At 39.1% G+C, this 26,176-nt stretch overlaps 1 protein-coding gene across 3 annotated transcripts in view; it reads right to left on the bottom strand.

Annotated features, from left to right (window-relative positions):
* Window positions 1-26,176, bottom strand: part of eps15 (epidermal growth factor receptor pathway substrate 15) — a 177,650-nt gene that overhangs the window by 72,802 nt on the left and 78,672 nt on the right. For all 3 annotated transcript variants that reach the window (XM_078561141.1, XM_078561142.1, XM_078561143.1), the window contains one exon: window positions 20,937-21,009. In XM_078561141.1, the coding sequence (XP_078417267.1) occupies window positions 20,937-21,009 (73 nt within the window). The remainder of the gene's footprint in view (window positions 1-20,936; window positions 21,010-26,176) is intronic.

The raw sequence follows: 26,176 nt of genomic DNA, 5'->3' as shown, positions 1-26,176 counted from the left end.
AATTCTTTCCCCCAGAAGGTAATGGAGGCTGGGTCTTTAAATTTATTCAAGGCTGAGTTAGATAGATTTTTGTTAGACAAAGGAATCAAGAGTTAAGGAGTGCAGACAGGAAAGTGGAGCTGAGACCACAACCACATCAGCCATTATCTTATTGAATGGTGAAGTAGGCTCGAAAGGCCGAATGGCCTGCTCCTGCTCCTAAGTCCTATGTTCCTATGAATGTTCCTATGTACTCTCCATTTGCCTGGATGAATGCAGCCCAATAACACTCAAGAAGCTCAACACCACCCAGGACTAAACAGTCCTCTTGATCGACATCCCATCCACCAACCTAAACGTTCCCCCCCCACTACTCACGCACAGTAGCAGCAGTGTGTACTATACACAGGACGCACTGCAGTAACTCACCAAGGGTGCCTCAACAGCACACCCGTGACCTCTACCACCTAGAAGCACAAGGGAAGCAGACGCATGTGAACACTACCACCAACAATTTTCCCTCCAAGCCACACACCATCCTGACTTGGAACTATATTGCCATTCCTTCACTGTCACTGGATCAAAATCCAGGAACTCCCTTCCAACAGCACTGTGGGCGTACTGACACCACATGGACAGCAGCGGTTCAAGAAGGCAGCTCACCACCACCCTAAGGGCAATTAGGGATGGGCAATAAATGCTGGCCTCACCCGCGATGCCCACATCTTGTGAAAGAACATAAAAAATTTAAATGTCTCCTGCTCTCCCACCAACACCTTCCTCTGCGCCTCTGTACTTGCTAAAATCTGTTGCATCTCTAACTTTTGTCAGCGCTGAAATACATCAATGACCTTAAAGGTAACTCTCTGTCTCTCCACAGACGCTGCCAGAACATTTCCTGAGTATTTCCAGCATTTTCTATTTTTATTTCAGAGTTTTAGCATCCTCAGTATTTGCTTCCTTTGTATTAGGTAGTGAACGTCATGTATTTGTTTGTAAACAAACTGAAATCTCATTTAGTTTGGCAAATTAATGCATTTTGTTCTTCTCTACGAGTATTGCAATTAAATGTAAGCTTCTCTCTTCCATCTCCCCAAAGGCACACAGCAGCCAATTGTCATTGCAACACTATTTATGTACTCTGCTTTCATTTTACTGTAATATAACCCAAGGATTGTAGTGCCATACATTGAAATGGAATATCATTTTTAATTTTATATATAGGTGCATTCTACCATTTGAACTTAATTATTTTAATCCTACTTCTAAAAGGTCAAAAGCCCAAGTGTTCAGGAAAAACATTTTATAAATGTTTTTCGAGGAGTTGTAATGTACCTTCAACTTTCAGAAAACTGCTCTCATATAAAATATGAAAGCACCCTGCAGTACAATTACATTCCAAAGTCAGGCCAATACATAAAAGAGGTTGGCAAATGCTACATGATAGAAAAAAGGATTTATTTGTGTATAATTTCAGAAACTTAAAAAATGCTAACTGAAACCCGAGATATAATTTTGACATTTCACATAGCAAACTAGAATAGCCTGTCTTTTGATGCTTTTCTTCAGATTACATCAAAAGCAATGAAAAATGTGATATTGAAAGCTGTTAGCATAGATGTTGGATAGACAGCACAGCAGGTTCAGAGGGTAGGCAAATGCCCAATAATAGAATTATTAATTAAAAAAGGATACAAAAGCAGCTCTGAAGAGTCATACAGACCCAAAACTTTAACTCTGTTTCTCTCTCCACAGATGCTGCCAGACCTGCTGAGTTTTTCCAACAATTTTTGTTTTTAATACAAAAATAGACCAAATTTGATCCTTTATAATCTATTCAGTTAACTATCTTTTACCTCTGCCAGTTATAGTTCATTCAAAATGTCTTTTTAAGAACAAAGCTTTGATAAAAACAGATTGCTATTACAGACAAGTATAATATTTTCAAAATACATATCAGACTTAAAAAGTGTGTGTGAAGGACTTTACGTGCAAAGCAGTAGCCTTTCGATATTACTTAAGGCTAGTAAGCTTGCCAGTTATCAATAATCTTCAATAGCTTCATATTATTATAATTGTTTGTCAATTATTTTTTGTAAGCAAGTCTTATTTGTTACAGAAACTCAAAGAATGGCATTCTTACAGTTTTAGTAAATATATTTTAACAGTAAATATTGTCTAAAATAGGTGTGGCTTCTATTACACATCCCTCTACATTATATAGACAGAGAAATGCATTTTGGTTTATGCATAAGCAGCTTACATAAAAGCCACAGGACAATTTTGAAGTAGTGTCTCTGAATTTGATAAACCAGTACACTTCAGCCAAATATTAATCATTCATAATCCATATGTCGGTACAATATAGCATTCAAATGAATGAAAACCCCCAATATCATTAAAAAAATGTCTGCAATATTCCAGCACATTTAATCCAATGCTAAAAGATGTTACAGCAGAATCTTTATAAGGAGTAGAAAACTGGTCCCTTTATAAAAATTTTATTTCCAGGAATTAAGTTTGAGGTACAAATTACTGAAATAGCAGCTCCTAATTAGGAAGGGAGTGGAGATAGGTTTAGGCCTGGCATTCAATAGGAATACCAATAAAGGCACCAATGCAGATAATAAAGACTTCACAACTGGCAGGTCAAGTGAGCTGTATCCATTCCTCCTTTAGTGGATTACATACCAATCACTAACTGAGAAAACAAGGAATCAGCTCCCAAAACCTGGACCGGTAAGGGAATGGTAACTTTTCATTCTTCTTTCCCATCTTGTACAGTAGTCGTAAAGGTTTCTGCTTAAGTCTTTCCCTGTGATGTGGTGGAGACTTGGAACTTAGGTTGTGTTTAATTGTATTATGACTCGATGTACTGGCTTTCTATCCTGGGTGTACCCCGTCTAGCGCCCACTGCCTGTCAGGATAGGCTCTGACTCCCCACCACCCTGAATTGGATAAAGCGGTTCTGGAAAAGTGAGTGGGTGTGTTATGACTCTAGGCTGCTCCCATCGTTTATTCTTCTCACAAACTGTAATGTTATTTACAGATTTTCAGCTTCTGTTGTAAACAACTATGTCATCATGCAGCAAAAGCAAGATATTCAACATTTTAAAAGAAATTATATTTGACATTAAATTGATTCATCTTATTAAAATCTATGTTTGCAAGAACTTCTTGTATACAATACCTTATATTTTGTCACATTCTTTCACATCTTTTTGTCAAATTTTCTAATATAAATTCATGTGAAACATTAATAATGGAAATGACCTTGTGTTAGCTTTGGTTTAATGATAGGCACTCTTCCCTCTGCAAGCACCACAGTGTCTTCAGAGTACAATTACAGTGTGATAAGTTTAGTTAGGCAGTTTCCATTATAAAAGATTGGCGGTTATTGTGGACAGTTGCAAGGATTTTAGTATATAAGTCGTCATTTTCCCAGGTGACAAACAAGAGTGAAAACGATAAGAAATTAGGTAATGGGCATGGAAAATTGGATCAAGGAAACAGTCATAATGCAGTCCCCATGTCAAACGTTCTAACCTTGTTTTTCATAATAATTCAGCAAAATTTAGGCAAATTGAGAATTTGGTTGGAAAATTTGAATTTTACATTGGGATAGACTTAGGGATGGGAGACACAAAACTGAGATGCTACACCATCACCACTGACAACAGGGTGTAATTATAGCATGGCAATTTACACAGTTTTGATTTTAAATGTGAAAATGTAAAGTTACAATAGCATTGCACATGGAAACAAAGTTATTTATATAAATATATCAATTTAGAGAAAGTGTGTTTGCATTGTCCTTTATTGGAGCAACTTCTCCTGCTGAAGGGTTGTGTGAAGTCCATTTTAAACTGCTCAGGCAATGAAAGAGGTAAGAGGCAAGAGGCAACCATGGGGGACAAAAAGGTAAGAAATAACATTAAAAAAAAGAAAAAACACATACGAAAATGCAAAAAAAAAGCACAGGCAACGAGAAAAGAAAAAAAGATCAAATGGGGACAAAAAGAGATAGTAAGAGCTACAAAAGGGGAGTATGAAAAGAAACTTGCAAGGCACATCAAAACTAACATGAAAATTTTTATAATTATTTTAGGAAAAAGAAGGTGGTCAGGAGCAACGTGGACCCCATTAAAAACTGATCATTGTGATATTGTCAATAAAAATAAGGAAATGTATGTTGAACAATTACTTTGTATCCGTGATTAGTCAGGGAAGGGATTAGTCAGACATCCCGGGGAGACTAATATTGAAGTAGGGGCAGAGATTCACCAAAATTAACGTATGCAAAATGATAGCAATGAAGGAAACAATAGCACTAAAGAGTGACGAATCCCTAGGACTAAATGGATTCCAACATTGGGTTTTAAAGGAAGTAGGTGAAAACGTTACAGATGTTCTAACCATAATTTTCCAAAATTTTCTCATTTTTCAACCTTGTTGCAGCAGTCTGTTTATTTATGGTGAGACTGCCACCCTGGCTCTTGGCCCTGCTAGTGTCCAAACCTCAGGTAATATTGAATTATTTATTTATTCTCCACTACCAGAGTTCCAAAAGAAAATACTCCCATCAACAATCTCAGGACAAGGACAGGGCACATAAATGCTTCAATTCTCCCAAGGACAAGAGCTGCTGATATAGAATCAAGAGAGAATCGAGGTCCTACTGCTGCATCACCGTGGAGAGGATCCACGCAGATATGTGTAGCTATTGATTCACGCTCAACACAGCCCTGATCCTGAGGCTACTGTGCACCACTATAAATTAAATACAAACATTAAAATCCCTAGTACACAACCAACCGGGGAATCGAGGTGGAAAAAGAATAACAAAATTGTTCTAGAAAAATGTGATTGACAGGGCCCAGCATGAGCTTAGTCCTTAATACGCCCCAAGATTCATGTTACTAACCTGTCCATTCCACATGTAGCTCTGGAACAGTTTGGCCATTGTGAATGATCCAGAAACCTTCAATGAGCACTTGCTTGTATCTGTCCAACTGACCCCCTGTCCTTAACTTCTTCTCCATCTCTCTTCCCCTCCTTTCCTACTCATTCTTTGCTATTCTTTCCCCAATTTAAATCCACAATCTCCTCCTCTCTCTCCATTCCACCACCCTTTCTCGTCCCACTCTTCTCTCCCCTCCTTTTTTCCACCCTCCATGTACAAGCATGACTGATTAAAATGACTTTTTTAAAAAACTTCTGGTGCACAATTTGGAGGACATTAGCTACTATAAGAGTGCAATACACACCAATGTTCCCTATTAACTTCAGTTTTGTGTGCACAGCTGGCTTACTGCATGGTCCCTTTAAGATTGATGCATGGATGCATAAGAGTGAATCTTAAAGGAACTGTTGCTTGTGCACAGCTCGTTTGTTCCCTATGCAGCACTTTCTCAACTGCTTAGAGGGAACATTGGTACACACACAGTGAATTAATAGTCTAATAAAAAGTTACTGCTCAAAATAGTCAGTACTTTTATAACAGACAACCCTTCACCACCCTTCCCCCTTCCCCAAAACCATGCAAAATTGTTATAGCTCAGAATGAGTGATGTACATCAGCATTAGGCTGGCCACCTCTTCCTCAAGTAGCAGAGATGTCTTGACGTCTTCAGCACTTGAAATGAGATAAGGCAAATAAGGGTTACTTTAAGTGTAAAGGGAAGAGACAGGTGATCAAGAAATCACCCAAATGATGAGAGATATAATTCTACATGCTTTGAAAAGCTACTGTACATTGATTTTTCAAATATTCTGCCCTAATACTTATCTTTTACTTTCCACTGTCTGGCAAAGATTTGGTTAAAATCTAACCTCATCTCAAGAAACATGGAGGTCATAAGTTGATTTTTGCATTTTGTTTGAAGAAAACGTGCTGGAAATCATGGGTGGAGAGTCATAGGCTGTGACAATTGGCAACACTAAAGGGCAATCATACAGGATTTCTTCACAGCTTATCTTCTTCCCTTCTTACTTAAAACCTCAGCCAAACAGTGTACGGCAAACTGCAGATTCTTTCATCAGCCATTCATCTCTCTTAGCACTTCCTTCACCCAAGGCTAACCCTTGTCCATCTGTTTCATTTCAACTTAAGGTTTGGAGATACCTCTGGCACTTGAGGAAGAAGTGGCCTAGTGCTGTCACTTGTTCTGATGCTTGCAAACACCAGATTAGAGGTTGGGATTACACATAAAGGTGGTGGCACAGTTCTCATATGCCAGTGCTGAAGCTGTACCTAGGCTGTTGACAGAAGTCAAGTGCCATGCCTGGAGCAAACAATCCTTCAATCTGTGGCCTGGTTGGAATAAAGGTGACACAGAGGATTGGTGCAAGATGGATGAATCATGACTGCTGCCAGGGAACCAGGCACAGACCTGCAAGATTTGCTTTCCTGCTGTTGAAAACCAGCTGAACGTTGAGTGGAATCCCTTTTGATTGATAAAGATGCCAGGTTGGTTATGTGGAACATGGAAGCAATATGCATACACTCTATGGCAGCTTACGCCCTGGAGGAGCACTGAAGGTGGTTGAATACAAAATGTTTCAAATTCTATGGATCAAGGTCCAGTATAGAAAGCTTAATGAAAAATATAACTTTCAAATGTTAATACAATGAGAAATATGAATTTTTAACTCAAAGAAATGCAAATTCAGACTGTACCTGCTTTGAAGCTGAAACCCAAACAAACTATTTCCCATACCTCTACCGATGTTGTATTGTAAATGCCTATAAAAGGGTACAAAAAGAGCAGCTCAAGCCTCTGCACAGTACATTCCCATGTAGAAAAATCTGAGATCAGGAATTCATTGAGCAAAGAATCATGATAGAAATTCTGGAGCTAACAGTCAATTGGGCCAATGGCCTATCAACACCAACTTATAAAATATTTTTCAATTACAGAGGTTGGTAAGTTCAACTAAGATGGGTATTTTGAATCAACTGGTCAGTTTTAAGCTATGCTCGAAGAATGGCTGAATCCTTTTCTAAATAAAAATTCAATTTGTAATACTACCGACATTGTTAGAAATTAACAGCCTTTCAAATGCAGCTCAATAAATTGATTGTTTCATTGAGATGAAAGAACAGCGTGAAAAATTCAGCTGCAAGAGAAGTTTGATAAATTGTCAGTTCTACTTCAGCTTTCAAATCTGAAGTTCTAATTCCCGATTAGAATGAAGTCACTAATGCACCTGAATTGCAGACTGAAATAGTTTTCTGGTGCAGCTATTTAAAAAAAACTGTAATTAAATCAATTTCTCTAAAAACAAACAACATTGTGAATCTTTTAAATAAATCATTCCACAGACTCCAAATTATGTAAAAACATTCTGACTGCATTGCATGAAGCTCATTATTTAATGTCCATCTATTATAATGTAAATTATTTGCACAGAAGTTTCAATACTTTTCATGCAACTCAGAGCAAACAGGACTGAGACACTGTAATTTATTTACAAAATATTTACATTATTTATATGGTTTAGTGCGTTAAGTCATAGTCATAGAGGTCTACAGCATAGAAAAAGGCCCTTCGGCCCATCGAGTCTGTGCCAGTCAAACAAGTACCTAACAATTCTAATCCCATTTTCCAGCACTAGGCCCATAGCCTTGTATGCCATGGCATTGCAAGTGCACATCCAAATACTTCTTAAATGTTATGAGGGTTTCTGCCTCTACCACCCTTTCAGGCAGTGAGTTCCAGATTCCTACCACCCTCTGGGTGAAAAAATTCTTCCTTACATCCCCTCTAATCCTCCTGCCCCTTATCTTAAATCTATGCCCCCTGGTTATTGATCCCTCCACCAAGGGGAAAGGTTCCTTCCTGTCTACCCTATCCATGCCCCTCATAATTTTATACACCTCAATCATGTCCCCCCTCAATCTCCTCTGCTTCAGGGAAAATAACCCCAGTCTATCCAATCTCTCCTCATAACTAAAACTCTCCAGTCCAGGCAACATCCTGGTAAATCTCCTCTGCACTCCCTCTACTGCAATCACATCCTTCCTATAATGCGGATTCCAGAACTGCACGCAATACTCTTGGTGTGGCCTAACCAGCATTTTATACAGTTCCAGCATAACCGCCCTGCTCTTATATTCTATGCCTCGGCTAAGAAATGCAATGTCCTTTAATTCAATCCTCATTACAGAAGGAAGACTTAAATATTTAGTCATCTACTTTCACTCACTTTATACATTCACAAAGAACTGAGTTACAGCTGATGGATAATCAAATATAATAGGAAAAGGGTAATGAAGTCTATAATGCATGTATAAGACATTTTGACAGGTGACTCTATTTCTGAATCAATTTGTATGTCGAGCTGCAAGTGGCACAGTTTGACATCAGTTACTAAGGTGTCCGTCTATATTTCCAAATCTCCAGCCAACAACAAAGAAAGCCTGCAGTGAGGCAAGCTATTTTTGAAAAATTAATTGAATATATTCAGATTTGAAATACTTATTTTGCATCCTTCACTTTGACTTTTTAGTGGGCACAGTAGAAGTGCAGATATATGACATATATTTCTGATAAAGACAGCAATTACTAGAGAGCACAGCTGAAGAACCACAAATTTTGATACGGAACACTCATTGTGATTAGATATCAATTTTATATATTAGGATCACTGAGTGGGCTGCAGCATTCCACTTCAAAATTCACTGAAAATTACCCTGTCAGATGTAGTCTATGAGCGAAAACACAATTTTCAAAGTGTCAACATTAATCTACAATACCAGTTACTCCAATTTGTAACAGTGTTCTTAAAAGACTGATTGTGGACATTTGACCACAGCATGTCACACTGGCAGATATGGCAGCAAACTCTGCCTTAATTGCATCTTTCTTCCACTTATCTACATGCCCTGATTCACTTCTCAAATTTAGACTAGCTCTCTCCACTGTTGGCTGGAAAGTATTGTCAGTAGCATGGCCTACCTGCCTACGCTCTGCCTAACCATAATTTCTGGCCAGCTAGACCAGAGCGCCACTCCTCCACCACAAAGAACATTTCATACCCACTCTGGACGTCTGATTTCTAATCACCAACATAATTTTTGTGTTTTCCCTCTTCTACTTTGTCTTTCCCCATCCTCTCTTATCTTTGCCCTCAACCTCACCTACTTGCTGTCTCTTCTTCTCCACCCCTCTTCTGAACGAAATCCCCCCTTTTCTCAATTGTTCTTCTCTCTTCTCTTTACCTCTCCCCCTCCTCTCATTCCTCTGTTATCCACTACTCTCCCACCTTCCTCAATCTCTTTTTACCCCTCCCCTAATCCCACCAGTTTTTACCTCTCTTCTCCTCCTTTCCCACTGCAGTCCATTTATTTCCATCAATCCCATCGACCCCCAAATCTTCTAACTGTGCTTGAACTGAATGAGGCAGCCATAAGTCTCCGCGACACTCCACAACAAGATCAAATAATACAAATTAGATAGGAACAACAATATGGTGATGCTCACAGCAAGTCAGAGGCTACGCTGTCTCTGAGCAGTAACATTAACATGAATGTGCCACAATATGATATCTCGCTACTAAAGTCTAGCCATCTGCTCCTACAAGTCCACATATCAATCCCCTTGCATTCTTGAAATGAATGCTTATCTAGCTTTAATGTTATATGTGATGCAAAAATTATGGCAGCCGCAGTGTGATGTAAGGTTTTATTGATTACTAGCTTATCTGCAGTGTTGCTCAGGCAAATTAAAGGATACCCTGTTGACGCTATCAAGATGATAGAGAAGTGATTCCATGTAGACAAGAGGCATGTAATGGTAATAGGGAGTAGTTGGCATCTTGAGATTTGACAGATGTAGAATGATTTTGATGTGAAGGATTATGGCAAGCAGTCCATTGATCTGGGAATACTGCGAGGGAAGCTCTAGGCTCCAGGAGAATTATGAGGGGTGTTGGAATATGTGTCACTGGTGGGAGGCATGGGTGGAATTGCAGCAGAGAGGGGACACGTGGGTCTGGGGTTATTGTGATAGCCTGGAAACTGATAACAAAAGAGGGAAGACAGTGCCTGTAAGATTTAAGGGGGAAGGGGCATAGTTGAATAGGGGCTGGAGTTTTCATTCATCCTGCAATAAAGATTAAAATATTAAAAGCATTTTTTCCAGCAGTGAACTCTGCACCAGTTGTTAATTGATTATACTGTACAAAACGCACAGTATTGTACACTGGCATAAACAATCAGAGTGTAAGGAAAGATTGCAGGTGAGGGATTCAATTAGAAGGTAGCCATCAGTTCAAGTGTGAGACTTGATGGGAACAATGGACGAAAAGGAGCTATGAGCATGTGCACAGACCTTGACACACAGGAGTTCAGTCACGTCACAGCTGGGAGGTCTAATAGCAAAAGTCAAAGTGATCAGGAATGGGAGACAGAATAGAGAAGACATGAGTCAGGAGCTGGGAGGATAAGGGTTGCGTGTGACATTCAGCCAGAGAGAAAGATATTTGCCTACATTAGGAGAAATTTGGGTATAATATATCCAGTAACATTAAGAAGCAAGACTAGAAAGAATGACGGCAAAGCATCACAGAAACTGCAAATCCCATCCTACAATTTCACCACCAACCCACCGCTTGGCAAATCTGATCAGTTCACGTAAGTAAGGGAGCAAGAGCCACAAGAATGCAGTAGGTGGTGCTAATCCAACTACACACTTATAGAAACTGTACAAAATGCCAACCTTGATTATCATGAATGAACAAAAGGCTACAGCAGCAAAACCAATGCTACAGGCAAATGAGAAAACTAATTTAAATACATTCAACATGTCCAAAATTTTGCTTGAAATAAGATTAGCTTTGTCATTAACTTAAGCTTGCTATTCTTTTAAGGAAATCATTTGAAACCCTCTGAATTTACAAAACAGTTGTCACAGGTACAGTAACCAGTGAATGAGACATTATTTAATGGATATATTAATATAGTAACAGAGGCATGCTATCTAAAATTAAGTTCAGAATATGCAGTCAACCCGCTAATCAGTCACCATCCCAAATTACCATGACAGCATGATTGATACGAATATCATAAACCTTGCAGTTTCCTCCTACGATCTTCAGCAAAAGATGTATTTGTGTTGTAGTACAAAGAGAAAATTGGATTTCAGCATCCATATTTATCCACTAGCATGCTTAATTTGTGGCTCGATTGCCTCATTACCAGAGGAATAGCATCAATGTCAATCCTTTCAATTGCCACAATTTCTTAACCTAAAACAAACTTTCAGGTGCAAAAAAAAATTACAATTGCAGTCTCACTGCACAGCTGCTTCAATTTGCACTGATGCTAAGTAGTTCTGATATAAATCTGGAGTCAAAGGTAATGCAGTGTCATGGTGAAACAGATGGAGGCGATTTCTTTGAAGGAATCTCTCTCCATTTTACTCTAATTTCTTTACTAGACTTGACACTCACTTAGTTCAACCAGCAATCAACGAAGCTGATAGAATATTGATTGACAGAGACAAAACAATAGAAACTATACAATGCTCCTGTCAAACTTAGGTACTGTCAAGTTACAGTCCACAAGAAACAAGGGAGACCATATTCTAGCACTGCAGGGAGTGCAAAAGAGCTGAGGTGAATTCCTAGTGTTGAAAACATGAGTTATTCGGAAAGAAACACCTAGAAAATAATTTATCAGGCAAACTCAGGTTTGGTTGAAGTGCAAGATTCAGTAATTTCCTTTAGATGTAAACCAAATATATAACTACTTGTGTTTTGAATAAATAAGCTCATAGGCATCCAAGAAAGTAAAAGGGTTAACAATTGATAATAACCCTAATTTTAAAAAACTGGAATTTTGATTCTTTTGTTTCTATACAACAAAATCTTATTGGGCATCAGAACTCATTTTCATAAAATACTTAATTTGAAATCTTGATAAACTAAACTTTCAAAATCTCTTAAAACTAAATTCTCAAAAAACTACTGCTGGAATATTTATTGGAATGTAAAAGCATCACAAATTTCTCAAGATAACTCACAGAGACATTTCTAGTATTTTCAATGGCAACCTTGTGAAAGCCAAAAATGTGCAATTCGCCACTTGACACTAGAATAAGGCAATTTTTAAAAATGATGATAAATTGTCCAGAAGATTTAAATGCATGATGAGACAACTTCTCAGCACTCTAATGTGTTGTGCTTTATAATGCAAGACATGGATTCACACCAGTCATTCCCTACATAACAAAGGGTATCCAACTCAGATGTGCCATCTATCATGCATGGAGATACTGAGCAGTGGTGTGCTTCTTCAGAGTGCAAGGGAAAATTCAGTGAGACAGCCTAGGCTGTTTTCATTCTCCACTTCTCAATCCAGGAACAAATAATGTGTCTGTCTTGGTGGTTAGAGAAATGCATGATACAAGAAAATTTGCAAGAGGATAGTTGTGTTACTGAATTATTTTTGGTTTCATTAACATTAAAAAAACTTGAAATTTTGAAAAAAAGCTTTAAAAACAAAATACTGCAAATGCTGGAAATCTAAAACAAAAACAGAAAATGCCAAAACATTTGAGGTCAGTTAGTCTCTGTAAAGAAAGCAAAAGAGGCCCGACTAGTGGACCTGACAATCAACTAGGCCAACCGTTACAGAGAAATGATCAAGAAAGCAGCTAGAATGTTGAATGATAGAGCTAATTCAAGTCAAAGGAAGCCATGAATAGAGTATACAGGGCTCATATCAGACCACATCACACGTACTGTGTCAAGTTCCGAACAAGAACACAGATTCTAGTGTTGGAAGCATTGCAGAGAAGGGTCATTAGGCTGATACTAGCGTCAAATATCTGAGTTATTGGGAAAGACTTCTGAAATTTGGGTTTTTCAGGAGCATCCAGAGTGAGGAGTTCACCAACCCCCACCCCATTCCCTGATGCGACACTCCACAGTGTCCCTGCCCCGAAGAATGAGGAGTGGCCGCACTGAAACTTACAAACTTCTTATAGGTATGACAGGGTGGATGTCAATAGACGTTTCCCCTGGCTGGTGAGTCTAAAACATAATCTCAGGATAAGGGGTACGCCATTTAATGCTGAGATGAGGAAGAATTTCTTCACTAGGAAGGTGGTAAATCTTTGGAATTCTCTACCCCAGAAGGCTGTGTAAGCTCAATCATTGAGCATGTTCAAAACAAAAATCAATAGATTTCTGGAGGCTAATAACATCAAGGGATATGGAGATAGGGAAGTTGGCATTGTGGTAGATTATCAGCCATGATCTAATTGAATGGAAGAGCAGGCGCAATGGGTCGAATGGCATATTCCTGTTCCTATGTGATCTTATAGAGGTTTACTAGGTAGTTTATAATATGGAAAGGTAGGGTTCTATTGGATGGATGAACTAAAATGGAGCAAATTACCTTTTTCCATCTGTAATTATATTGTAGCAAATACAATGCACACCCTTTGAGATAGGGAGGGAATGATCCCAACTAGCTGACCACTCAAAACAAATTGCACCTGAAAGAAAGCCCTGAATAAAAGCCCACAGCCAAGAATACTGTTTCAAGCTTAAGATTAAATAAGTTCTACTCTTTTATATTATATTGGATCTTAAAATTTTCTGCTTTGGGATCACAGTTCAGTTTGCTTTGATACGAATGTGAGGCTTTATAAGTATTAAAACTGTTTTAAACTCTCTTTTAATTTAAGGTAAAACAGGATGTTCTAGAATGGGAGATGGTGAAATCATATTGAACTTAGCCTAGAGACAGACTTATGCGATTTGGTTATCCTGAGGACAGAGACCCTTAGAAATTCAAGTCCCAGTTTTCACACCTCGAGTCAAAAGAGGGGCGTGTCCTTTTTAGGGTACAGACTCTCAAAGAGACAGAGACACCTGGAGAGGAAGACTAAAAACAGCTGCTGCTATGCCAAGCAGAGGGAAAGACTGCATTCGGCTTCACCCCCAAGGAGAATGCAGAATACAGAAGCTGACTGACCTCAGTGTTTTGGAATTTTCTGTTTTTCTTTCAGTTTTACAATCTACATCAATGATTTGGATGAAGGGGCTGAATGTATGGTAGCCAAATTTGCCGATGACACCAAGACAGGTAGGAAGGTAAGTTGTCAAGAGAAGGTAGAGAGTCTGCAAGAGGGTATAGATAGGTTAGGTGATTGGCAAAACGTTGGGAAATGTGAACTTGTCTGCTTTGGCAGGAAGAACGGAAAAGCAGTATACTATTTAAATGGAGAGAGATTGCAGAACTCGATGATACAGAGGGATCTGGGTGCTCTGGTATATAAATCACAAAACATTAGTATGCAGGTACAGTAAGTTATTAGGAAGGCAAATGGAATGTTGGCTTTTATTGCAAGCAGAATTGAATATAAAAATAGGGAAGTTTTAATGAAGCTAGACAGGGCCTGTGAGACCACATCTGGAATACTGTGTACAGTTTTGGTCTCCTTATTTGAAAAAAGATATAATTGCATTAAAAACAGTACAGAGAAGATTCACTCAACTCATCCCTGGGATAAAGGGTTTATCGTTTGAAGAAAGATTGAACAGATTGGGCCTATACCCTTTGGAGTTTAGAAGAACAAGAGGCAATCTTATTGAAACATACAGGATCTTGAGGGGACTTGACAGGGTAGATGCCAGGAGGATGTTTCCACTTGTAGGAGAGACTAGAACTAGGGTAGCAGTTTAAGAATAACAGGTTTCCCTTTTAAGACTGAGATGAGGAGAATTTTTTTCTCTCAGTGTCATTAGTATGTGGAATTCTCTTCCCCAGAGAGCAGCGAAGGCTGGGTCACTGAATTTATTCAAGGCAGAGTTAGACAGACATTTTTGATAGACAAGAGTCAAGGCTTATGGGAGGCAAACAGGAAAGTGAAGTTGAGGCCACAACCAGTTCAGTCATGAATTTATTGAATGGCGGAGCAGGCTCAAAGGGCCGAATGGACTACTCCTGCTCCTAAGAACTGATTCCCTGTTGAAGAGATGAGAATTGTACAAATTGAAAGAGGTTTGATGATACTCAGGAGATTGAATGAAGAGGCTTTCAAAGTACACTGGACAACTCGGCCTGGAGGAACAGGGCAAAGAGAGCCTGCTGAATAGCTGGGATGAGTTTGGAACTCCTTCTACAAGGCTACATATCTGCTGAGAGTGTGGCTTCCAGGGCTCGACAAAACAGATACAGGAAGAATGTTTCCCTGGCTGGGGAGTCTAGAACCAGGGGATGCAGTCCCAGAATAAGAGGTGGGTCATTTAGGACTGAGATGAGGAGGAATTTCTTCACTCAGAGGGTACTAAATGTTTGGCATTCTCTACTTCAGAAGGCTGTGGAGGCTCAGTCATTGAGTATGTTCAAGACAGAGATCGATAGATTTATAGATAGTAAAGACATCAAGGGATATGGAAATAATGCAGGAAAATAGTGTTGAGGTAGAAGATCAGCCATGTTCTAATTGAATGGTGGAGCAGACTTGCGGGGCTGAAGGCTTACTCCTGCTCCTACTTCCTATGTATAGACAAGATATAGGGTTTTTGGTTGTGTTAATTAGTTAATGAGGAAGCACCCTTTCTGTAGTTTAGTGTATTTGTTGCCTACTAAGTCATGTTTAGTTGATATTGATTTCAGTTTGTTACAGTAAAAGTCTTAAAACAAGAAATCTTGTTATGCAATTCCTTACTGGGAAATTCATGTCTTTTTAAAAGTTATCGGTCTCTACAAGGATCGTAACAGTTTTTTTGTGAAAATTTAAACTCAATGGCTTCATGCGAGGCATACAAAAAGTAAATACAATATTAGTTCTGCTGACTTCTTCTCCCAGCCACTTCAGGGTGAATCTTCCAGTGTCCTTAAAACTCTAGAGGTCCTGTCTCTTTAACCAGAGAATGAGCTCCCACCAGCATCTGGCCTGGTGGCTAATGGAGAACAACTGTTTCCCCTGCTGTTCTCAGCAGCTGCTATTTTCCTGTCTGTCTCTCTCCCCCAGACTCACTCACTCTCTATACAGGGTGTCTGGATCAGTAAATCTTCCCGCAGCAAGGCCAGCTGCTCCTTCTTGTGTTCAGGTGTGAAAGTTGGCACTTTAGCGGGGATATGGTGGTGGTGTGGTAATGTCATTGGACTAGTGATCCATAGGCCCAGGCTAATGCTCTAGGAACATAAGTTCAAATCCAACCAGGGCAGCTGGTAAAATTTAAATTCAATAAATAAAAATCTGGAATATAAAACAAGCCTCGGTAATGGTGACCATGACAACAATCATTGATTGTTACATCTAGTTCACTAATGTCCTTTAGGGAAGGAAATCTGCCAGCCTTACCAGGACTAGCCAATATGTGACTCCAGATCCACCGCAATGTGGTTGACTTTTAACTACCCTTTGAAATGGTCTCACAAGCCACTCAGTTCAAGGGCAATTAGGGATGGGCAAGTGACACCCACAGCCAAAGAAAGAAGAAAAACAAACTTGAGTATCAGTAGGACTTGCCTTGGGTCCCCGTTCCTCATGGCAATCAAGTCACATAGATTTATCACCGGCAGAACTAGTATGAGGTCACTACTCCATTGTACCTTGAATTAAAAGAGATAGTTTAAAACATAACCATCTTATAAAACCTCACACTCCTACAAGAAAAATGGGATTGGAACTTGCAATGGTAGTGGTGCAGTGGTGGCACCATCGTTTTGGAGTCAGAATATACTGGGTGCAAGCCCCATTCTAAAGACTTCAGCACTATTGGAAGTGTCACTTTTCAGGTGAGACGTTAATCTGAGGCCCCATCTGTCCACTTGGATGGATGTAAAGGCATTATCTCATGGCACTATCTGTAGAGCAGCAAAACCCTTCCTAGTCAACATTTATTCCTCAACCAGGATCATTAAAACAAATAATCTTGTCATTTATGTCACTGCTGTTCATGGAACCTTGCTGTGTGAAGATTAGCTACTGCATTCCTTAAGTTATAAAAATGACTACACTTCTATAGATAATTTATTGGATGTGAAGTGCTTTGGGATGTAAATGCAGCTCTATTTTTCTTTGCTTTTAGTAGATATGCCAGACCTCTACAGTTCTTGTAGGCACAGAAAGTTATTTTCTACCTCACCACATGAATGGGGGCAATGACGTCTGCACTGGAAGCAGGCAGTTGTCGGCTATACACTGCATCTCCCTCTTGCATATTTATTTAAATAAAACTTTAGTTCACATCCTTTACACTTCAAAGTTCAAGATATCTTTTTTTAAAAAAAAGCCAGTGATCTGGAGCTTAAATGTACAAGCAATTTACTAATCTGTAATTGATCTCAGCTACAATTACAGGCAGCCACAAGTACTTGGATTCCCACATGGAATACCTGAGCAATTACTTTAGCAGCTGAATGTCACAACCATGCTTTGAATTCCAAACTATTCATGAGAAACAATATGTAACATTCACAAGTATGTACAAGGATATATTTCTTCCTTTCCTCATGTTGCCCTGCACCATACACCTTCCTGACTAAAGAGATGGGGTAAGCAACTATTTCCAGGTCTCTTCAATTTTGAATAAAAGCAAAATTCTTCGGATTCTGGAAATCTGAAATAAAAACAGAAAGTGCTAGAGATACTCAGCGGATCTGGCAGCATCCGTGGAGAGAGAAACGAAGTTAACATATCGAGTCACTATGATTCTTTTTCAGAACTCTGAAGAATTTCTGACAAAGAGTAATATTCGACTTGAAATGTAACCTGGGAATAATTTTCTTACATTGTGTGAAAATATCTGGTCTCCGTTTCATAACCCGTCGTTACCATAGGTGTCAGCGTACAAATCGACCTTTGAAGCCTCCAAAAACAGAGGTCGACTTATATGCTGAGTATAAAATGTGAATGAAAACATAACACCAGTAATTTAAATTGCATTAATATGACCTGGTTTTTTGAATAAATTAATTGTACAATGAAGCGGTGTTAAAACCCATCAAATTCATTGTGTTCAGCATCTGATGCAAAGAGTTCATCCAATTCATTCTGAGTCACTTTGGCTATGATATTATTGGAAGGATCCCACTCTGCATCAGATGTGGCGCTCTCAATTTCAGAATCATCCCTCCACAAATCATCAACTTCTCCATCCATTCAATTGGATATTCCACATTTTTTGAACGTGGAATGATGATAGTTTGTGCACTAATAACATCTCACAATTTGGTGATGAAACTACAAAACATCAAGCGGGGCAGCACGCATATTTCCATTCTTTGTGAAGGTTTTTTGTCCATCAACCATCCACCTATTCCATTCGGCATGAACATGATCCTTGAAAGCCTTGTTGAAGCACAATCCAAAGGTTGAACTACGGACGTTAGACTCCCTGATAGGACTGCAACGTGGGTGCTATTTATTCGCCAGCGCCTCTTGACCTCATTAGTTATATGAGACCTGAACATGTCCCATGGTAATAAGCCACATTTTTTATGTAGACCACTAGATGCATATTCCACACATGATCAATCCATAACTTCACTCCATCCTCATACATTCAACCGTTGTCATGAGCACGCATAAAAATTGCAGGGAACTTGATTTTCGGCATGGTTTTACATTTGAAAATTATCATAGGGTTTAATGTCATTCCAACAGCCATGCAGGCTAATGCCACCGTGAATCTTGTCTTCTTATGTCCTGTTGTTTTCATTAGAATGTTTTCAAACCTTCCACTCCACAGTGCAATTGCTAGGTATATTGAAAACCATGGGCAGTTCATCCAAATTTTCAATGTGGCTTTATGGGTACTCATGTTTTTGCTGTTGTCTGTTGGTGATTCACTGTAATCTAGTAATTTTGACATTAAGGTCTTTTGATAGCTTCTGAGTGATCTTGGTCTCCTGCTGCAACACAAGACATTTTTGTTTCATAAAGTGGCTACATCAACTAGCTGTTGCTCTGAAATCTTTGCTGGAAACAGGATTTGAATTGGCCAACTTAGGTGCGTATTGCATTATTACTATATTACTGCTTTGCATTTTTGGTGATGATAAAACCATTCTGATGATTTTAGAGGACCCATTCTGATACATGCTTCTCAAGATTAGGCCAGTGGATGGTCCCTGTTCTCATAGTGCATTTGGTCTTTGGCATCCTCTTCAGAGCAGATTCTTTTTTCTTCCATTTTCACACCAGTTTCTAACTAACACCAAATTCCCTCACTGCAGCAGTTTCTGACGGGTTAACAAATGTTGCAACTTTTAGCTTGAAACCAGCTTCATACTTCATTCATTTTTATGGAAAACTCATTTCTCTTCATCATTCACCACACGGGGTCTGCTGCACATCTTCACAACACAGCCCATATCGCCTACTTGATCCCTCGCACCCAGTTATAAGGTAAGTAAAACTTATATGTATGAGGTGAAAAATTGACACTGACTACAAACTTGAGTATAGCATGTCATGACTGAAAAAGTGACTTGTATGCCAAGTATATGCAAAAACACAATTTTTGGGGTCATCTTATATGCTGGATCAATTTTTATGCTGCAATCTATATTATAGTGCATTTAAAACAGAACAATTATGTACATTCAAACCACTTGGGCAACCGACTTGACAAAACATACAGAAGCTCTTTAAGTGACCTAACATTATTCCAACATCGATCAAATTTAATGATTGTCACTATGTTACTTGGTATTTCCTTTACCTACTGTAACCGTTGAAGAAATATGTTGCCTTTGCAGCAGTGACAAGTGGTGCTATTTTCTACAGCTTACCCTGTCCATCACTGCATATTTTTCAAAATATACAGTAAGAAACAAAATATCAAAATTAAAATCAAATATTATTTCTGCCTATCTAGATCGCAATAATAAACAATAATTTTAAAAAGCAAGCACATCAAAGTTGATGTGCATCCAAACAAAAATATAGCTCAACATAAAAGAAAACACAGAAAAGAGCAGGATGGCAAATTAAAAACTGTACTAATTTCTGTAGCTATAATGTTATGCTGCAAACCTCAAAAGATTAGCATGTTACAGAAAGAAAATTAATATTTGCTCACTGACCTCCTAAAATGTTATCACAGGTAGAATGTGCCGATTTATTTTGATCTAAATGCCACAACATAACATGAATACTGATACATTTTATGAATGAGCCATGATGTCATGCCATTGTAATCATGTATGATGCTGATGTTATAATGTTCTGTCTCTATTACCCAGGGAGAGGATTTAGAGCAAGACATTAGAGCTAATCATGATGGTTATGAATATCTGCTAAGTTTATATTAAAAGCTGGCAAAACAAAAGTAGACCGTTTGTTCTCTACCATCATCTGTCCAGTTAAGCTAATTCCTCCATCAAGGCCACTTAGCAACGAGGGCAAATACAACTTGCAATTTGAAGAAACTGCCGTCTAAATTCTTTACTGATCAATTTACAGTCACGGCTGCAAGCACCCTGGGACTGGATGGACTAAGTCACAAGGAACATGATTAGCAGCGTTGGGCAATAAATTAAATATCAAATCTGCGTATCAACATCTTAGGCAAAAATATGCACAACATAATGTTTAAGTGTAAAAGGTCTTTTTACTTCAGACTAATCGTGTGCAAACTAAAATGTCATTGTGCTAAAAATGGTTCTTTATTTTCAGTCACATATTTTCAAACACTGCTTAACACATTTTAAATTGTCTATCAGTAAATGTAATACAAAACTATGACAATTATATTTTGTCCAACGGTAATACAATTTTGCTTTTATGAAAAATAGCTACTGCGTGCCTTCAGTAAAATTCTGCATGATGTAACTGACTGATACTGTAATTAAAATCTTTCACTGTTAGTAAAATTGGCAAAATCTCAGCTCTTGAAAAATAGCCAGAAAAATACAGCAAGGGCAAGATGACTTTGCAGGTGCTGATCCTTTAATTAAAAAATAAACTGCTGCAATTAACACTCACCTGGACCTCACTCGTTCGCTGCTTTATGGCCTCCTCCTTTTCTTTGATTTCCACTTCCACACTGCTTTTCTCCCTGGAAGACCAGCAGACAAGGCAGGTATATTTAAGGACATCGGCGACAACAGGAACAGCCAACCAGCTCCCAAACCCTGACTCGCCCTTCAAATGCATCTTCAGACAGCGAGCTAATGCTTGAAGGTCCTGGTTTGGATTTCAGTATACCTTGTTTTAAACTATGAGCAGAAAGCCAAATTTCAGTGAAGAATGAAAATGTCTGCTCTCAGAAGTGGGTTTTGTAAAACACAGAGGCAAAAATCAATGAGACGTTTTCTCACCACAAATGTCACTGTTGCTAGGGAGCTGTCAGCTAATCAAAACTAGAGTTTAGAGGAAGAGGAGGGGCTAAAGATCATCCCACCATTAAATAACATTATTATTCACTGTTAAAACACTAAATTTTAAACTACTGTTATACACACACTTTTGCTGCTGCCGATAAATTAATATATGGTACAATGTACTTTTACTATTAATCTGTTTTTTAAAAAAACAAAAATGACCTTCAGAATCTGACAAAATGAAACATTTCTGCATTATTTCCTTTTTAATAACTGATTTTGACCACACAAAATCAGCACTTTATTGAAAGTCCTAAATTGGTAGACAGTTAAAGTATACAACATATACAAATAATTGGCACTGTGGCTTTCATGCACTGTATATTAATTCCTCCACCTATACCTATAATGTGGGAATTTCACAAACAGGATAATATTTGCATGATTTCATTTAGAAATATGTCCCCAGTGCACAGACATGGCTGACGATTATTTTTTGACCTATCAGTTATCATTCCTACCTCACAACACATTTTTTCATCTTCCACCTCCCAACTCCCCCGCAACCTCCCCCACCCCCCGCCACCCCCACCACCACGCCAACACCAATAACCTGACAGTTTTCAGACTCACCGTTCGTTGGGTGGAGAGCGATGCCGTGGAGATTTCAAACAATCTCTTACCACTCGCATCATCTTTACAGCACATTCTGATTCATTCTAACTTGGCACTGACCGTAACATTACAAACATGGGGTTCAAAATCAAATGCAGATCCACTGAGTGCTGAGAGTGAATCCTACAACTGCAGACCTGCATGATATAATCAGCAAAGGCTGATGTTCTCCAACAGCTGCAAGCCTGCCCTCCCTCACCGTGTATGCAGACAAGGGTTTCAGATTCTACAGAATCAGTTCAGGTACCAGGAAATAGCAGTCACGTGAAAAATTCCCCAGCCTGAGAGACACTCCATGCTGGATTTAATTAATCATTCATTTCATTCACTATTCATAGGGTGGTGTTGGAGGAGGTGTGGGGGGTAGCAGGAGGAGATTTTGGGGGATGGTTCCCTGATCTTCTCACGAGATGCTTGATTGGGCTTTTAGAATAGTTTAAATAGACAATTCCTCGTGTGCATCCCTGTTTAATTACACTACAAGTGCTGCTTGCTGAGGAAACTGAATATATAAATAGCAGGAGGCTACCAACCCTGTGTGGCAGTGCATGAGGGTGACTTATACTAGCCAAGGAAGCAGCAGAAGAGTGAGGAAACAAACAGATCAATTGAAGAAGGTTATGAGTCAATAAGAATAAATTAAAGACTGTTAAAGACTAAGTACAGGAAACAAAATGGAAGTACAGGTACTAAATTAAGGTCTCAGGTCTATTTTAGTCACTATTAAATCAATGCATTAGCATTCATTCACAAATCTTGAGTTCCACATGCAAATTTTACTTATGATTATCTTAAAGCCTCTGGTTTAGAGGCTGCCACAGTGCTTACAAACCATTTATCTTTAGGTTCTAGACTCTGATGTGCACTCAACAAAGCTCTTTAGAATTTCTTCAAGTCGTAAAATGATCTGATGGTTTAAACTTGAATTGATGTTCCATACATTATTGACTACTGCAGTTAAAGATTTTCCTGGACAATTCATCCATCAGTTGTCAAATCAAAATGATGAGGGTATTTATTATGTAGATCCTCACAATTAAATTACAATTAATTAGTGTTTCAATAAAACAATTGGTCTACAGAGTTGACTTTAGATGAACCATCAGTCAGTTAAGAACAGTAAATTTTAATTTATTTTAAAAAGGTAATAATTAGTATCACCAACTTAAGTATTTTAGATCGATCATATGTCACAATTTTCAGTTGGAAAAATTTACTTGAATTTACAGGAAGCAATTCAACAACAGCTTATGTTTAAATAGTGCCTTTACCATAATGAACTGTCTCAAGGTGCTTCATAGGAGCATTATAAAACAAAATATGACACCAAGATACAAAAGGAGATATTGGGTCAGATGACCAAAAGCTTGGTCAAAGAGGTAAGTTTTTAAAAATGTCTTAAGGGGGGAAAGCGAGGTAGAGAGGCGGAGAGGTGTCGGGAGGGCATTTCAGAGCTTGAGGCCTAGGCAACTGAAGGCATACCCACCAATGGTGGAGCAATTATGGCTGGGAATGCACAAGAAGCCAGAATTGGAGGAGCACAGATATCTCATAGGATTGTGGGGCTAGGGGAGATTACAGAAATAGGGAGGGGCAAGGCCATGGAAGCTTTGAAAACAACTATGAGAATTCAATAAAACAGATACATACTACATGTCAGAAAGGAGAGCAATGTATTCTTGCTTTAGTTGAAATTCTAAAGGCCTTTATTTATAGTTCCCTGTCCAAATTCCTGAGGGATTCACACCATTACATTAACAGTATGTCATTACTCCTTTCATAAAGGGGCACTGCAGCCTAACTTCAATATTTTACAGTGATTAAATAATTAATGGCTAACATTTTCAAGAGACAGGATTACATTTTTTTAATCATTTCTCATTAGTTCTGTAATAAATATCAAAGCAGTGACAAACCTGGCAGATTCATAATTTTTACTTCAAAAGATTTAGTTATGGATTTTTGAAACAAATCAGCCTGAGGTTAGGAAAACCACTCAAGAATCATCAGATTACAGTTAATGCAGTACTTTCAGCTTGCCTGGAGCAAATTATGAACCTAAATTTAGAAATATATGTGAAGCTGAAGTATAGCATACAAATGCAACTTTTCATTCTGAGTTTAAAAAAAACTTTTTTCCCAATTCATTCCGGAAGGTGCTCTTGCACTTGTACAGTTCTCTGAAACAATATCCTGGAAGCCATTTTTATTGTGCAAACCTCAACAGTAAATATCACTAGGCTATGTAACTGCAGAAGTCTTCATAGTTAAGCCAAACCGTGTCCTCACCGAGCATCTGCATGCACACACCTCAACAAGGGAGAAAAGCAAGGTGATCAAAAACAGGAAACACAATTCATTTTTCACTCCCCAATTGATGACAGCTGAAAACAAATTGCACCACCCTTGCAGATCAGCTACTTCAGCAGAGACTAGGGAATGAACCCAGGGAGTGAGGGTAGCCTTCAAGTGAGGGGAAATTTATAAATTTAAAGGTCAAATTCAAGGCCAAGTTGCAGTGTAGCAATTTGGGGAAAGAAAAACAGAGCATAACAGGGAGGGACATAGAGGCCAATGGTAATAGTGCATCATAGTCATAGAGTCATAGAGGTCTACAGCACAGAAAAAGGCCCTTCAGCCTATCAAGTTTGCACCAGTCAAACAAGTACCTAACTATTCTAATCACATTTTCCAACACTAGGCCCACAGCCTTGTATGCCATGGCATCGCAAGCGCACATCCAAATACTTCTTAAATGTTATGAGGGTTTCTGCTTCGACCACCCTTTCAGGCAGTGAGTTCCAGATTCCCACCACCCTCTGGGTGAAAAATCTTTTCCTCACATCCCCTCTAAACCTCCTGCCCCTTACCCTAAATCTATGCTCCCTGGTTATTGATCCCTCCACCAAGGGGAAAGGTTCCTTCCTGTCTACCCTATCTATGCCCCTCATAATTTTATACACCTCAATCATGTCCCCCCCTCAATCTTCTCTGCTCCAGGGAAATTAACCCCAGTCTATCCAATCTCTCCTCATAACTGAAACTCTCCAGCCCAGGCAACATCCTGGTAAATCTCCTCTGCACTCTCTCTAGTGCAATCACATCCTTCCTATAATGCGGATTCCAGAACTGCACGCAATACTCTAGGTGTGGCCTAACCAGCATTTTATACAGTTCCAGCATAACCTCCCTGCTCTTATATTCTATGCCCTGACTAATAGAGGCAAGTATCCCATATGCCTTCTTAACCACCTTAAGTATCTGTCCCGCTACCTTAAGGAACCGGTGGACATGCACACCAAGGCCCCTCTGATCCTCGGTACTTCCCAGGATCCTACCATTCATCGTGTATTCCCTTGCCTTGTTTGTCCTGACCAAGTGCATCACCTCACACTTATCCAGATTAAATTCCATTTGCCACTGATCAGCCCATCTGACCAGCCCGTCTATATCCTCCTGTGATCCAAGGTTATCTTCCTCACTATTTACCACCCCACCAATTTTCATGTCATCCACAAACTTACTGATCAACCCTCCTACATTCAAGTCTAAATCGTTTATATATACCACAAACAGCAAGGGACCCAACACCGATCCCTGTGGAACCCCACTGGACACAGGCATCCAGTCACAAAAACACCCCTCCAATTCTGGATCCAATTTGCCAAACTGCCTTGGATCCCATGGGCTCTTACCTTTGTTATTAGTCCCCCATGCAGGGCCTTATCAAAAGCCTTGAAGTCCAAGTAGACTACGTCAAATGCATTGCCCTCATCTACACACCTGGTCACCTCTTCGAAAAATTCAATCAAATTGGTCAGACATGACCTCTCCTTAACAAATCCATCCTGACCGTCCTTGACTAATCCCTGCCTCTCCAAGTTTAGATTAGATTCTGTCCCTCAGAATTACTTCCAATAGTTTCCCCACTACTGAGGTTAGACTGACTGGCCTGTGGTTCTCTGGTTTATCCCTTCCTCCCTGCTTGAATAACAGTACCACATTGGCTGTCCTCCAGTCCTCTGGCTTCTCTCCTGTGGCCAGAGAGGTATTGAAAATTTATTCCAGCGCCCCTGCTATTTCCTCCCTTACCTCACTCAACAGCCTGGGATATATTTCATCCGAACCTGGAGATTTATCTACTTTTAAGCCTGCCAGACCATTTGGAACCTCCTCTCTTTCTATGCTAATTTCTTTAATTATATCACAGTCCTTCTGCCTGATTTC

Source organism: Cetorhinus maximus, chromosome 17 (genome assembly GCF_964194155.1).
Source record: "Cetorhinus maximus chromosome 17, sCetMax3.hap1.1, whole genome shotgun sequence".
Classification (NCBI taxonomy): Eukaryota; Metazoa; Chordata; class Chondrichthyes; order Lamniformes; family Cetorhinidae; genus Cetorhinus; species Cetorhinus maximus.
This window is presented reverse-complemented; position numbering and strand designations above follow the sequence as displayed.